The sequence below is a fragment of the Spermophilus citellus genome (genome assembly GCF_964194105.1).
Source record: "Spermophilus citellus genome assembly, chromosome: 9".
Classification (NCBI taxonomy): domain Eukaryota; kingdom Metazoa; phylum Chordata; class Mammalia; order Rodentia; family Sciuridae; genus Spermophilus; species Spermophilus citellus.
Genome location: NC_138191.1, coordinates 133936204 through 133953173, shown reverse-complemented (window position 1 = coordinate 133953173; position 16970 = coordinate 133936204). Strand labels below are relative to the sequence as shown.

The 16970-nt window shown below is 38.4% G+C and overlaps 1 protein-coding gene across 4 annotated transcripts in view; it reads right to left on the bottom strand.

The window, feature by feature from the left end:
* The window catches only part of RERE (arginine-glutamic acid dipeptide repeats), a 306083-nt gene that overhangs the window by 122006 nt on the left and 167107 nt on the right, over positions 1-16970 (bottom strand). For all 4 annotated transcript variants that reach the window (XM_081305735.1, XM_081305737.1, XM_081305736.1 and 1 more), the window contains 3 exons: positions 15493-15541; positions 7505-7629; positions 5746-5845 (listed from right to left, as the gene is read on the bottom strand). In XM_081305735.1, coding sequence (XP_081161861.1) covers positions 5746-5845; positions 7505-7629; positions 15493-15541 — 274 coding nt within the window. The remainder of the gene's footprint in view (positions 1-5745; positions 5846-7504; positions 7630-15492; positions 15542-16970) is intronic.

Sequence of the window (16970 nt, the reverse complement as noted above, 5' to 3'; positions counted from 1 at the left end):
AAAAATTGGACAAAAAAATTTAAACGGATACATTATAAAATAGTATATACAAGTGGGTGATAAGACTTGAAAATATGTTCAACATATCTAGTGATCAGGAAATTAAAATTAAACCTTCTATGATCTATCACTATACACCCCTTAAAGTGGCTAAAATTAAAGAAACAGACACAACTGAGTCTTGGTTAAGATTATAAAGAACTGAACTTCTAGGGGCTGGGGATGTGGCTCAAGTGGTAGCGCGCTCGCCTGGCATGCGTGCAGCCCGGGTTTGATCCTCAGCACCACATACAAACAAAGATGTTGTGTCCACCGAAAACTAAACAATAAATATTTTAAAAATTCTCTCAAAAAAAAAGAACTGAACTTCTAGCGCACTGCGTATGGAAGTAGAAACTTGCAATCACTGTGGAAACCTGTGGGATGGTTTCTTGAAAAGCTGTCTACTCACAGGAAACCACTGCCCCACTCAATCTGAGAGAAATGAAATACAAATCCATACAAAGACTTGTACAGCAATGTTCATCAAAGCTTTTTCCCTAATTGCCAAAAGCTTGGAAACAACTGAAATGTTCATCAGCAGGTGAATGGCCAAAAAAAAAAGAAAAAAAATTGGTTAAACACATACATATCCACTCAATGGAATTCACAAATGAAACAACATAAATGGATATTAAAATTATTTTGCTGAAAGAAGTCACACCCAGCCAGGCGTGGTGGTGCATGCCTGTAATTCCAGCAGCTCAGGAGGCTGAGGCAGGAGGATGTGCCCCTGAGTTCAATCACGGTACCCCACTCAACCCCCCCGCCCCCAAAAGTCATACCCAAAATATGACACACAGTATGATTCCATGACACACAATTCTAGGAACTGCCAACTGCTCCACAGTGACAGACAACACTAGTGGTAACCTGGGGCAAGAAGCAGAAGTAGGTTATAAAGGGCAAGAGGCAGCCCTGAGGGCTGCTACAAATACTTTCATCTCTTGATTATCACAGTACTTTCAAGATACATACAACAGAAGAAAGGGAAAAAAAAAAACATACATAAATTACAACCCATTAAGTTGTTTTAAAAATTACACATTAAAAATCTCATTTGTGAGGGATGCAAAAAAAGGAATCAAAATAAGTAATCCAAGATTTTACACTTAAAAATAGGTCCATATGAATGTCATAAAAAACTGACAGTTCAGGGGCTGGAGATGTGGCTCAAGCGGTAGCGCGTTCGCCTGGCATGCGTGCGGCCCGGGTTCGATCCTCAGCACCACATACAAACAAAGATGTTGTGTCCGCCGAAAAACTGAAAAATAAATATTAAAAAAAAAAAGAAAAAAAACTGACAGTTCAACCAGGCAGTGGCTGTATTCTCAATGATTCAGGAGATTGAGGCAGGAGGACTACAAGTTTGAGGCCAGCTTCAGCAACTTGGCAATAAAAATAAAAAATAAAAAGGACTAGGGATGGGCTGGGGTTGTGGCTCAATGGTAGAGCGCTCACCTAGCATGCACAAGGCACTGGGTCCAATCCTCAGCACCACATAAATGTAAAATGAAGATATAAACATTAAAAAAAACCCCTAAGAAATAAACATTAAAAAAAAAAAAAAGGCAGGGGGCTAGGAATGTGGCTCAGTAGTAGAGCACATCTGTGTTCAATCCCCAGTGCCAAATAAAATAAACACACACATTAACTATTTTAAAATATATATTTAAATAGTCTGACTGAGATGTTTAACAAACTCTAATGTGGCCACACAGATTTCATATACGTTGCCTAACCACTCATAGGTTAATTCCGTGGTATGTATACGTGTGCCAGAGATTTAAACCCAGGGGCACTGAACCACTGAGCCTGTCCCTAACCCTTTTCTTTCTTTCTTTTTGAGATGGAGTCTCGCTAAGTTGCTGAGGCTGGCTTTGAACTTGCAATCCTTCTGCTTTAGCCTCTCTAGCCACTGGGATTTCAGCCATGCACCACCATAACCAGCTACCTTGTTTTAAATCTATGGTCTACTGAAGAAAACATAAATCTCATACAATGTATATATCTTTCAAATTTAAATTAATACAGCTCAAACCTTCTACTATTCTAAGGTAACCAAAACAAACACTAAGGCTGGTGATGTGGCTCAGTGGTAAAGCGCTTGCCAAGCATGCATGAAGCCCTCATTCAATCCCAAATTTTTCTAAAATAAATAAATAAAAACGTGTTGCCTGGCACAGTGGTGCATGCCTATAATTCCAGCAACTCAGGAGGATCACAAGATTGAGGACAACTCATCAACTTAGCAAGATGCTCTCTCAAAAAAGAAAAAGGCTGGGAAATATGGCTTAGTGGTAAAGTATCCCGAGTTCAATCCCCAGAACCAAAACAAGCAAATAAACATTAACGTCTCACAATATTTTTTCATTCACTTTATTTTATTTCCATTAATAGATTTAATGAAGATAGAAAAATATTGAACTTTATTGCAATTATCACAAAAAAATTGGTAGATCCTTGATTTCCTAAGTTGCCAGTCATTACTCTGGCCAGTTCTGTGATTCTCTGATACCACTTACCTAATTTTCCTACACCAGCTGGGGATCCAACAATCCAACTGAATTCTGAAGGTATCTACCTGGAGTCAGTGTCAGGTCTACATGACTGTCCCCATTTCAGATACTAGTTGCAAGACATATTACTTCTTTTTTTTTCAATTAACATTAAATTTTTTAAACTTCACTTTTCATTAAGGAAGTATCTATAACCAAACCATCAGCCAGTAAAATAAGGAAGCACAAAAACTATAACACTAACCTTTTCAACTAATAACAAAACAAGCACACAGTGCACAGCCTTTCAGTGGCCAAATGCATCAGTTCTGCACAACACAAGACACGGGAGACATCATGGGCCAGTCAAGACAGGAAGAACGTCAAGTGATGGCAAGGCAGCTTCAAGGAAATAAAAACTCACCAAATCAAAAACTCTCTAGCAATGCTAATGAAATCTTCAAAAAGAACATGTCACAAAGGATCATGGACAAAAATAGCTAGAATTCTTTCTGAATAAAATTATACTCTACAGAATCCTTAGAGGGTTTGGATAAGAATAGGAATACAGTGCCAAAAATAGACATTTAATTAAATACAGAAAAATCTCCATCACTCAAAACTCTCAACTGATCAGCAGTTATGAAAGCAGAATTTTTCATACCCTTTTTATTTTTTTCCCCTGGTAGGACTGGGATTAGAACCCAGGTCCTGCACAAGCTAGGAAAATGCTCTACTACTGAGTTGCACCTCTGGCACCCACCCGCTCTTCTCTCTAAGGTGCTGAGGCTGGTCTTAAACTTGTAAACCTCAGCCTCCTGAGCAGCTGGGATTATAGACAGGTGCCATGACACCCAACTCATAAAGCTTTTATACAAAATTCTAAACAGAAAGAAGTTCATATCAAAGTCTTTCTTTTAAGAGTTTATGGCCCTTGTGAATTCATAAACACTTCTACCTAACCCACAAGAACTGTTTGAAGTATCACCAATCTTTGAGTTTCAGTTAACCTCATCTGTAAGATAACTGCAAAGGTCTCTTCTGGCTCTGTTATTATATATGTTCAGGGAAAAAAATTCTTTAAAAGCTGGGTGCAATGGGACACGCCTGTAATCCCAGTGGCTCAGGAGGCTGAGGCAGGAGGATCACGATTTTGATGCCAGCCTTGGCAAAAAATGAGGTGCTAAGGAATTCACTGAGACCCTGTCTCTAGATAAAATACAAAATAGGGCTTGGGGTGTGGCTCCAGTGGTGGAGTGCCCCTAAATTCAATCCCTGGCACCAAAAAAAAAAAAAAAAAAGACAAAATCAGTGAGAAAGTATACAAAAGTCTACTTTAAAGTACACAACTGTATTTTATGGAATGTGAAAGAAAATGCAGTTATTTAGAACACAGCACATTCTCAGAAAGTTCCAAAATACAAGAGGCTATTATAGCTTTATGTAACAACCACCTAATTAAACCAGGAATAAAAATCAAAATCAATCAAATTTCTGTACATTTCCTCAACAGCAAGCTGTGTGGTATAACTGTGCAGTAAAAAGATTTACAGCCAGGCTTGTTGGTATATGCCTGGAATCACACGGGCTCAGGAGGCTGAGGAAGGAGGATTGCAAGTTCAAAGCCAGCCTGAGCAACTTAGTGAAACCCTGTCTCAAAATAAAATTAAATATATAAAAAGGACTAGGGATGTGACTCGGTGCTTAAATGCCCCCTGGGTTCAATCCCTGATACCAAGAAAAAAAAAAAAAGCAAGCAAACATATAAACTGAATTGGGAAGGAGGATATTTTCTTTCCTATGCTATGATCTTTTTGGACTTCGGACATTTAAAAAGTCATCTGACCCTTCTAAAACTTGGATTCATATTTAATTAGAGACAGGACATATGAGCTCTAAAGTCCCTTCCAATTATAGTGACTGCTCAAGGAAAAGGGGGTAAGGGGTACTTAACTAAATTATATTTAGTTAACCATTGGAAGAACTGCTAAGCCTCATGTTTAATGTCTTATGTAAATATACATAACCAGGCAGACTATCGTATCAAACTTGATTCCATAAATATTCATTATTACTTATTTGGATTTGATGATTTCATATTTGCAACCATATAGACAGGGATTATTTCAGGTAACTTCAAGATGTATTAATCTACCTATATAGCTTGCAGAATAGTCCTTAGAATATATTCTAAGATTAAAATGAAGTGTCCAAAAATAATAATAAATTGCTTTCAGTAATCATATTGTTTATAGCAGTATAAACTGCTATTCTGAGCTGCTGTGTAGGTATTATGGCATTAAAGCAAATGAGTAATTATGGTGGCATATCATGCAACAAACTCAATAAACTCAGAAAGGTTAGGCTCACTGATTTCATTTTACTTTCCATTTTTCAGTTTTTTTCAGTTTTTTTTTTTTTTGGGGGGGGGTGGAGTGTATACTGGGGATTGAACCCAGGGTTGTTTTAACCCTGAGCTAAATCCCCAGCACTTTTTATTCTTTGTTTTGGAAAAGGGTCTTCCTAAATTGCCCAAGCTGGCCTTGAACTTGCTATCCTCCTACCTCAGCTTCCCAAATATCTGGGACTAGAGGCTTGAGCCACTATTCCCAGAAGGGTTGTTATTTTTAAAACTTAACTTGTTTTATTATCATGTGAAATTTTTAAATGGTCCCCAAGTAAACTTTAAAAAAAAAGAAAAAAATGTTGTTATCCAAGAAGCACAGCTTCTTCTGTACTCCTCCCTGTACTTTCAAACACGGTTTCAGACACAGTGGAGGAGGTTAAATGCATGAATATATGACCTTGGACTGTGATTTAATTGTTTTCTTGTGTCTAAAAAGGTGCTAATAATAGAACCTACCACAAGTGGGTGCGTGAGGATTAAATAAGATTATCTACACACAGGGATCAGGTTCATGAGATTTCAGTGAGTATCAACCACTATTACCAGGCCTCTTTTGAGGCTCATCACAATCCTGGAGAAGCCAGGTCACTGGCCTGAGGATACACTGAAGTACAAAGTCTGGCAACTGGAACAACTTGAGCCCAAGGGCCAAGACCACATCTCACCTCCCTTTCCCAACAGCACAACACTGCACTTACTTCTGGAATGACTAGCTTCTTCACACTCCATGGTCATCACATCTTCCCTACAGCTAGCACAGGGGGAAAGAACTTTCTGCCCAGGATGACTTCAAAGACTTACAGTGTTCAGGGCATTCAGGGTGGTATCATCGCGAGATGCTGCAACACAGCCATCCTCAGTGGAACCTCCATCACACATCCCTGCAAATGCAGCCATGCTCCTTGGGAAGAAAGGAAATTCTTTGCTTCATCAGCACATAGCAACACCACAGAGATCTTCAGAGCTCATGTTCAGCCCCTCCAAATTCCACTATCACATGCATGATAACCTACCTAACATGCCTGTTATAACCCTTCACCCCCCCAGCAACCCAGCAACAGAAATGTTACTTTGAGTTGGATTCATTTGTTGTTTCTTCCCCAGCTTTAATAGTACTAAGATTTCAGATCTGAACACATGAATAATCTATTTGTCACAATACCCCACAACATTACAATCTTTTTTTTTTTTTTACTAGACGATTAAACACAGGAGTTGGAATCATTTTGACAAAATCATACATGCAAGGAATTTGATTACAATTACCATTCCCCCCTGCCACTTTCTCTCCCCTCCTCTAGGGATCTTCCTTTCACTCCTTGATTTGCTTGCTTGCTTGCCTGTTTGTTTGTTCTGGTACCCGGAGTTGAACCCAGGGGTACTTAACCACTGAGCCATATCCTTAGTCCTTTTTATTTTATTTTGAGATACAGTCTTACTAAGTTGCTGAGGCTGGTCTCGAACTTGTGATCCTCCTGCCTCTGCCTCCCAAGTCTGGGATTACAGGCATGCTCCACCATGCCCCGCTTTATTTATTTTTAATTGGTATTTGCTATATATACATAAAGGTGAGACTTCCTTTGGTGCAATTATATATGCATATAACATGATTTGATTAAAATCTTTTGAAAGCAAAGTATCCATATGTACAATTAAAAAAAAAAGACTTGAGAAGGCATGCAAAATTGATTCCTATTAAAAGTGAGAAGTTGAGAGATTAAAGAACCCTTAGTAGTCATTTACTCCATTTACACATTTTTATCTCTACCTTGGAACACCATGCCTAGCACTGTTGAAGTATCTGAAGTATCTAGAAGTATCTGAAGCAGAATTCAGGAACCTGGAGCTGTGCTTTCCAGTACTACTCACTGGCAACACTGCAGCGTCTCAGAACTTAGTGCAGACAATGGAAGGCTCTCTGCCTGTTATGTACTAAGAATGGATTTAAACTGCCCTTCTCCAATTTTTATGTTATCAAGTTCTACAGAACCACAGGTAAATGTTTCATGTAGATAAGCCACAAAAACCTCAGGTTCAGGTCTGGCATTAATGAACAACTACAAAGTAGAGAGAACATGAAATCTGAAATGGAATTGTCAAATTACTCAACTGGAACCAGGGGTGGTGGGTGATGATTACATGTAGGGCTTAAAAATGTTTTCCTGGGGCTGGGATTGTGGCTCAGCGGTAGAGCGCTCCCCTAGCATGGGCGGGACCCGGGTTCGATCCTCAGCACCACATAAAAATAAAAAGCATTGTGTTGTGTCCAGCTACACCTAAAAAATAAATACATATTTTAAAAAATTAAAAAATAAAATAAAAATGTTTTCCTTCTGAAGAACTCAAAACCTGATGTGGAACAAAACCAAGTAAGAAGAATAGTAATAGGGTAAACTATTTTTCTCTGGTAAGATCAGGGCCCTGATTATAGAGGGCTTAAAACTTAAAGTTAGAGAATGCCCTATATATAAATAAAATTTCAGGGAAAGGAGAGTTTGTTCCCTTCTAATCAATTCATATGTCCTAATTCAGAAAGCAGGAGGGGGCAGATTCCTATTACCTTGCTGCTCTCAAGTACATAAGGAGGTCACAGTCATTAACACCAGGCATCCAGACCAGTTCCTCATGTTGGGTCACAGTATCACCATCTGGAGAAGGAAATGGCTGCAGCTCTGGAAGTTTGGCCTGCAAGACAGGGATGTAGAGGTCACAACTGAGGCATGTACTAGAAAGAGCTGTTTCAGTAGGCAGTCCCTGGGACGGATGCAGTGGTTTACTGAGCCTCTTTCTTCAGGCAACAGAAAAGTAACAGCAAAACCACGACTCATTTAAAGTGGCCTACACCACGTCAGGACCATTTCACCACAAAACATATTATGAAAGACTGCTTAATCTCTGTTTAGGAAGCAGCAAACACTGTCAAAGTAAACCTGTACCAACACAATCCAAAGAGAAACAGAAATGGACATGTGTAGATAAGTAAAAAACAAAACATAAAATGTTGTAGGAGATAACAGCTATGTGATAAAGAAGTGAAACACACATTCATTTCCAACATAACAAGTCTTCAAAGATATATGCAAATAGTGAAAACTCATTTGAGGATATTTGCTGAAAAATTAAATTAGGTGAGCCATCCTATTAGATTAATGTGACTAATGAGAGAGTTAGTAGCAATACTGGTCAACAATATATGGTTAACATGAGAAAACCATGAAGTATTAAGGCTAACATTAAAAATCAACATAGTAGGCTGGGAAAGGTGATGCATGCCTGTGATCCTCAACAATTTAACGAGGTGCTAAATAAGCAACTGAGTGAGACCCTGTCTCTAAATAAAATACAAAACAGAGCTGGGGATGTGGCTCAGTGGTCAAGTGCCCCCGAGTTCAATCCCTGGCACCAAAATTAATTAATTAATTAATTAATTAATTAGCATTGTAAAATGGACCTACGATGACAGAAACAGAGTGGGGGTGGGGTGGGGAGGGGGCTAGGGTGCTTGTGAAAAAGAAAAAAAGAAATTTCTGGCATAACAGAATTGTCCTGTACTTGATACGAATCATCAGCATTAATGGAACAGTATACTTAAGAACACTTCACTGTACTGAAGGTAAACCTCAAAAACATATGAAATATTTAACAACAGTGTTCAACAACCAAAATTCTAAGTTGTCAAATTAAAATACCTCAGCCACTTTCTCATCCTCTCCCCGTTGGGGCAGAACAAAAGTAAGCAGGTTTTTGTGACTGTACATGACCATCAGAGACCTGCGAGAAGTTAAATGTTTGTAAGACATACACGTTTTTTGGGGGTTTTTTTAGAGAATTTTTTTAGTATTTATTTTCTAGTTCTCGGTGGACACAACATCTTCGTTGGTATGTGGTGCTGAGGATCGAACCCGGGCCGCACGCACGCCAGGCGAGCGCGCTACCGCTTGAGCCACATCCCCAGCCCGACATACACGTTCTTAACTCAGCAAATGGTGAACTTGGGCATGTGAGTCTGATATTTTAAATAAGAGTTAAAGTTAAGAAGCTCTTGTGTACACAGACTGCACGCAAAAAAAATCTAAGCAAATGAAGGAGGCAACAGTACTGTCCAACAGCAATGAGAACAATATATTTAATTTTAAATTGTCTACTAGCCACATTAAACAAAACAATGCACACCCGTTTGCACTAGCCATGTTGCAAGTGCTTCACAGTGAAGTAGGACAGTGTCACACAGGTGTTCTGCACCGAGAAGTAAAGTGTGCCATGATGAGATGAATGCAGGAAACAGAGCTGTCCTATCCAGAAACTGCTCCATGCAGGGACAGGAATCAATATTTGAACACCCTCCACTTTCTTCCAAACTCCAGAATCTTCACTTGTATGTGGAAACTCATGGTTTCAAATGTTTTTAAAACAACTGTGTGGCAAAAAACAACACCAGTAGGCCACATGGCTCTCGGGTGAGGCTGTGACCTCTGCCTTGTTTGCACTCTTCAATGTCCACAAATGTGGGTGAAGCGCTGACTCTCTCTAAATAAGGATACTCTTGTTTGACACAGTATTGACATTTATAATATTCCACTGTGTGCCATACTATTTCTGTTTTAACACTTAGCGAAAATATTAAAATAATACTAAAACACAATAAATACTGGTATCAAAAGGTCTTCAACATGACTACTGAGCTCTGCTTCCCCAGCACCAAGGACAGAACTTGGCATGTAGCTCCCCAATGGCTATTTATTAAATTAAAAGTCTTATTGTTGGGGAGCAGGACCAATTCCCCCAAGAGAAATGGATTAGAAATATAATTAGACAGTAAGCAGGAAAAAAATAGAAAAAAAATTAAATATTTTTAGTTGTAGATGGACAATACTTTTATTTATTTACTTATTTTTATGTGGTGCTGAGGGTGGGACCCAGTGCCTCACACATGAGGCAAGTGTTCTACCACTGAGCCACAACCCTAGCCCTAGCAATGGTTTAAATCATATTATGGAAATCATAATAGGAAATGGTCAGCCTTGCTGAGAAGAGAAATGCAAATTAGTAACAAGGATACCCCCTTGCTCATCTATCTCAGTAATGACAGAGGAGAATCAATATTACCCATTTGCTTGCCCTCCAGGCCAGCTACCCAACTTTTGAGAACAGATGCAAAGACACAATGGCAAATATACAAAAGTCAATATGCAGAGGCTATTCACTACAGCACCAGTTATAACAACAGATGACTTAAGTAGCACAAATAACCATCAACAGGGACTGAAGAATGAACTGTTCTATCCACTCAGAGTTCTACAAAATGGCAGAGGGAAGAAAAAGGAGCTCTAGATGTTGCTATGGAGGAAACAACAGGATGTAATGCTGAAAGAAAAAAAGAAGGGGAAAAAAACGTGTGCATATTATGCTATCATTTACCTAAATAAATACATAAAAATAAGAAATTTCCAGAATAACAATCTCAGCCCAGCGTGGTGGTCATGCCTATAATCCCAGAGGCTGTGGCAGGAGGATGGCAAGTTCAGGAACAGCCTAGGCAACATAGCAAGACCCTGTCTCAAAATAAAATTTAAAAAGGACTGGGTTGTAATTCAGTGGTATAGCACTTGCCTAGCACGTGCAAGGTACAAACCACGGGACTGCAAAAAAAAAGAAGAAGAAGAAGAAGAAGAAGAAGAAAGGAGTAACAATAACTATGTATTGAATTATTTCCACTCTAAAATTTACTTCAAGTTGATTTGCCTATACAGCACTAGTGGGATATATTCTATAAGGGCAAAACAAAATTTAACAGTACACTGATTATAAGGGGCTAATGGTTCAGCTCAGTGAAAACTCATGCGCTTTGCATATGAAAGGCCCTTGGTTTAATCACCAGTACCAAACAAATAACAAACAAACCTCTTTCCAGTTCTCTTGCCAGTACAAAACTCAAACAAAACTGTTCAATATTGTTGTAGCAGTGGGAACATTGCTATTCTGAGCTATTCATACTACATATATATTATACATGCTGGGAAAATAGCAAATAATTATGTCTTTGGCATTAGAAATGGGATTTAAGGCACAGGAGAAAGATACAGATATAGATCAAAGAACAACAGAATTATATATATATATATATATATATATATATATATATATATATATATATATATGTATACATACATATATATATATTTTACATATATATATACACATATATATGTATACATATATACATATATATATTTTACATATATATACACATATATATAAAACACGTTGTGTATTCATATTAATGTTTCTAATTCAAATCCAGAAATACACACACACACACACACGCGCGCAACATATACAATACTTTATAATATAAATTCTGGATTTAAATTAATGTATATATAAAATTCTGGATTTGAATTAGAAACATCAATATGAATACACAATATTTTATTTCTAAAAAGAAAGGGAAAACAAACAAATAGCATATTTTCTAGCTCTGTCTACTGAAATCAGGCCTAGAAATAGTAACCAGCCTAAAAATACCATTTTCCATTATAACAAACAAGGGCTCCATTCAAAAAAGTATAACTCCAAAACCAGAAAAGGAAATGTTCGGATGAGGCATTAAAATTATTTCACAACCAAATAAAAAGGACCCACCCCAAAACCACCAGGATCAAGTCCAAAGAACACCAGTGGCAGGAAGAAGCTCCAGTAGGCTCAAAATGGATCATTTAATCATCAAAAAGAATTGATTAAAGATAACTAATTTTTGGGCTGGGACTGTGGCTCAGCGCTAGCGCACTTGCCTTGCATGTGTGAGGAACTGGGTTCGATTCTCAGCACAACGTTTAAATAAATACAATAAAGATCTATCAACAACTAAGGGAAAATATTTTTTAAAAAGATAACTAATTTTATTTATTTACTTAATTTTTTTTTTGAGAGAGAGAGAGAGAGAGAGAGAGAGAGAGAGAGAGAGAATTTATTTATTTTAGGTTTTTTTCCCCCCCTGCGGACACAACATCTCTGTTTGTACGTGGTGCTGAGGATTGAACCCAGCCGCTCGCATGCCAGGCGAGCGCGTTACCGCTTGAGCCACATCCCCAGCCCGATAACTAATTTTAAATCCACTGGTAACCTCTGAAGATGATATGAAGTCAACTCTGTATTTTGAAAACTGGGACAAGGGAAGGAATCAAGCAGTTGATAAGGAGGAAGTTTTGTGTAGTTAGCAAATAAATGAATAGACAGAATTAGATGATCACCATTTTGAAAGTCCCTAATAAAATAATGGATTTAAGAAATAATCAATAGCCTCCTGGTAAAAACACTTTTCACTATTCATTATGTATTCGTGCAGAAGGCAGGTACTAAACTAGAATGTGATTAAATCTCTAGATTCAACTGCTAATTATCAAGAATTGCAAAAGACAAAGGAAAAAGTTAAATGGTACAAAAACAATGACTCAAATCTAGACTGTCAGACATCATATAGAAAACCTATAGTTTTTCCAACATACACCTTGAGAAAGGAGATGGGAGGGAGAACCCTGTGGATTAAAGAGATTCAAGAGACATATCAATCAATTGCAATTAAAGCAAATGGCTCTTACTTAGTTTCTAATTTGAACTAAAAAAAAAAAAAGAAAGAAAGAAAGAAAAAGACAAACAGGGACACCTGGATCCAGTAGACACCTGCATTTTAAGAAACTGATCATTTTTATTTGTGTAATATATTCTGATTTGTCTTTTAAAAGAGCCCTTCTCTTTGGAACATCAATAATTAAGGTATTATATTTGTGATCCATTTCAAAATACTGGTAGGAAAAAGGTGTGAGAATAAACAAAACAAGTCTGACTAGGACGTAGTCCGAGTCCCAAGTAATGACAGGAGGGCTTCATTGTACTATTTTTCCTCTGCTTTTATATCTGTTAATATATTTTAAAAGGTAAAAAATTTTAAGAAGGTAAAGGTCACCAATTCCTAAGTGTCCTGTTATATTGGTGTTTCCTGAAAATAAAGCATATAGAAGGGGGGCCAGGATGTGGCTCAGCGGTAGAGCACTCACCTAGCAATGCGAGGCACTGGGTTCGATCCTCAGCACCACATAACAATAAATAAAATAAAGATATTTTTAAAAATCATATATAATATATTTAAGATCTGATATAAAGGCTGGGGTTGTGGCTCAGCAGTAGAGTGCTCACCTAGGTCCAGGGTTTAATCCTCAGCACCACATAAAAATAAACAAATAAAATAAAAGTATTGTGTCCATCTACAACTAAAATAAATGTTTACAAAAAGATCTGATGTAAAATAAACATCTGATTTTAAATGAAGTATAAAAAATAAACTCCATTATACTAAATTTGCTTCTTTTGTAAGAGCTCACCATCTTTCACTTAGAAATCACTTTTTCTGTTATAGCAAGAAGTCTATAAAATAATTTTACTACAGAGATGTCTCAGTGCTGGCAATACATAGTGGGAGAGAATGCACGAGAAAGCAAAGACAGGGAGGTCACTGAGTACAGCCAGTCAAGTACTGGGTCCCCAGTCACCCGAACAGGCAGTCACTGCCAAAGTGTCCTCCTGCAGCTTCTTTTTTGCCCTCTCAGTTATTACCCCAGTTCAAGGATGAGAAATGTCTTCTAAAACTTATATGCCCCAATAGTTTCTGTGTCTGGGTTTTTAAAATTTCTCATTATATCCTTGAACTGGATTCTTTGAAAAAATGTGAATGGCATACCAAAAAAAAAAAAAAAAAAAAAGCTCAAAATCAAAACCAAAAAATAAATAAAGCAGGAGACACTTGAAATCTCTATACCCTCTGCCTGTATCTCCCTTCCCTAAATATGATGGGCTGGCTCCCCAACATTACTTCAATTAAGCCATAACCATGGCATTCCCATTTCCTCCTGCTTTAGAAAGAGGCACATGACCAAATCCACAGCAATGAGAGGCAGGCCACTCTGAGGAAACTGTTCTTGCTCCTAAGGGAAAAGAAGAAAGACCCTTTCTTCCTCTTAACATTTGCTGTGTTTCATTTATGCTAAGAATGACTATTATTTTACGTGCTAGAGAAAGGACAAATGCAGCCATGAAACTACAATCACACAATCCAGTGTACAATGACATCCAAAAGCAGAGCTAAAATGTGAAGGAAAAGAATGCATCTCAGAATCAGTACAGTTACCAGCCTGAGGACCCAACAAACACCATGAGAACTGCAGGGAAGCCCAACAGAGCCCACATCTGCATTGCCCAGGACATGCTGATCCATGAGCCAGAATCCTGCCTGTCAGAGCACCCTACTTGATATTAGGGTTGAAAGCGGAGGAGTCTCAGTGAACTATATAAGACATACTATATAAGACTATATAAGTGGCAGAGTTCACAACACAATAAGCTGCCAACTGAAAAGAACTACCCATCCTGACTTATCTGCAGAAAAAGGTATTGAAAAAACTCTTTTCAGGGGGATGGGGAGGAATGTGGCTCAGTAATAGGGTATTGGCCTAGCATGCCCAAGGCTCATGGTCAATCCCCAGGGAAATCAAACCCAGGGCCTCCTACACACAAAATCTTTTTATGTAAATGTATGTGGTAATCAAATGTTCATCAATGGAAGAATGTATAAACAAATTGTGATATGCACATACAATGTATTATTCAGCCTTAAAAGGAAAGAAATTTGGTTACATGTTACAACATGGATGAGCCTCCAGAACATTGTGCTAAGTGAAATAAGTCAGTCAAATAAAGACAAGCATTGTATGACTCTGCTTCTACAACTCTGCTTCTACGACTCTGCTTCTACGAGGCAGAGTGGTCAAACACAGAGACAGGAAGTCGAGGAGCAGCTGCCAGGGACATGGGTGAGAGAGGAACAGGGATTTACTGCAAAATGGGCCTAGAGTTTCAGTTTTGCAAGGTGAAGAGTTCTGGAGATGGATAGTGGTGTGGCTGCCAACAATAATGTACTTAATGTTGCTAAACTGCACACTTAAAAAATGGTTAAGAGGGCTGAGTCTATAGCTCAGTGGTAGAGCACTTGTCTCACACATGGGAGGCACTAGGTTTGATCCTCAGCACCACATAAAAATAAAGATATTGTGTCCATTTACAACTAAAAAATAAAATTTTAACAAAAATGGTTAAGATGGTAAATCTCCTATTTTTTTTTAAAGAGAGAGTGAGAGAGGAGAGAGAGAGAGAGAGAGAGAGAGAGAGAGAGAGAGAGAGAGAGAATTTTTAATATTTATTTTTTAGTTCTCGGCAGACACAACATCTTTGTTGGTATGTGGTGCTGAGGATCGAACCTGGGCCGCATGCATGCCAGGCGAGCGCGCTACCGCTTGAGCCACATCCCCAGCCCGTAAATCTCCTATTATGTATATTTTATCACAATTTTTTTAAAAAGTAGGTGAGGATCTGAAAAGAAAATTTCTGTATTTGAATAAAATCCCACATAGCAGTTTGACCACTGCTCAAAAAATAAAGTTCTAGCAAAAATGTAAGGACTAAAAACCCTCTAAAAGAAGCTACTAAAATGTATTTTACCTGATGGCTGGGTCCAACACGAATCTCCCCTTGTGTACTGTTCAGCCTCCTGTCATGAAAATAATAGATTAGATTAGATATACACAATGACATTTTGACATAAACATTCACATATCTTTCAAGGAAAGTAATTTACTTCAAATAAATGAGGAATAACTTGAGGAATTCACTTTCCCAGTATTTCTAATGTTGCCCCTACATGCACCTCCCACCCCACATCTCTAACTCCTTTTCCTTCCCAAGACCTGACTGCTGCAGCTTCCCGACCTGAGTATCTTTCTGAACTGTCATTATCTCATGTCTCATACACAGACATTCCTACGGGCAAACATTTCTTCTTTTCAACACACTCTGGGTGCCCTACCACAAACTTCAAGGAACACAAATGAGATAACTGATAGTTCCTACAACATGCCCTGGATCATTCGGTTATTCACTTATTCAGTAATTATTTGTTTAATACCTACCATAAGTCAGGATTTGTCCTGGATGTTGGGGATAAGGCAAATTATAAAACAGTATCAATATGTTTTTGGAACTTATATTGTAATTAGAGAAAATGAAAGCATAGATCAGGCAATAGTGCCAACAAATTAAATAGATGGCAAAAGATAAAATATTTTTATACTCCTGTACAAAGAAAAGTCAGAAAAAGCATTATTCATAAAGTGAGATTTGAGCAAAGAAGAAAAAGAAATGAGGGACTGAGCCCAACAGGTGAAGATGGTAAGAGCACAGCTCCCTTTAACCTTGGCCACTCTCACTACCCTTGTGACCTCTCCCCCATTGCTCCAATCCAAACCACCTGGGCTTTAAAAAGGCTGCTACTTCAGTAAAGCATTTATTTATCTTCTGCCCATTTAGCCCCATGTCACCTCTTCACACAGCATGCAGATGTCTTCTTCTTTCCATTCTTTCACACAGTATTTGGTTTTTGTTTTTATTGTTTAGGGTGCTGAGGATTGAACCCAGGGTGCTACCACTAAGCTACACCCCCCAGTCCTTATGTTATTTATTTTGAGACAGGGTTTTGGTAAACTGCTGAAGCTGGTCTCTAACTTGTGATCCTCCAGCCTTGGCCTCCCGAGTAGCAGGCTTACCAGTGTGTGCCACTGTGCCCAGCTCTTCATAAAGTATTTGCTGGTATCTTTTTTGTCCCAGGCTTTACACAGGGCACTGACTGTGTGTATACTGGTAGATAAGGAAACCCTGCCCTCCCCAGAGCTCTCTGGAACCTGCAACCTGCGATCACGACTATCTGTGGCCTATCTCAGGAAATCCCTTTCCATGCCAGTGACAAGGCTCTGTTTTTATAAGAGCCACTGAATTTTCAGCAGAATGAAAGAAAAGGCTTTTTAAAGAGTAAAAACTGCTTGTTCTCACTTGCTGCCCTGAACTGGGCTGAAAAACACAATTCTACAAAGAACCCAAGAAAGAGCCCAGTCCCTTGTTTTCCCCCCATGGATATGATACTCATC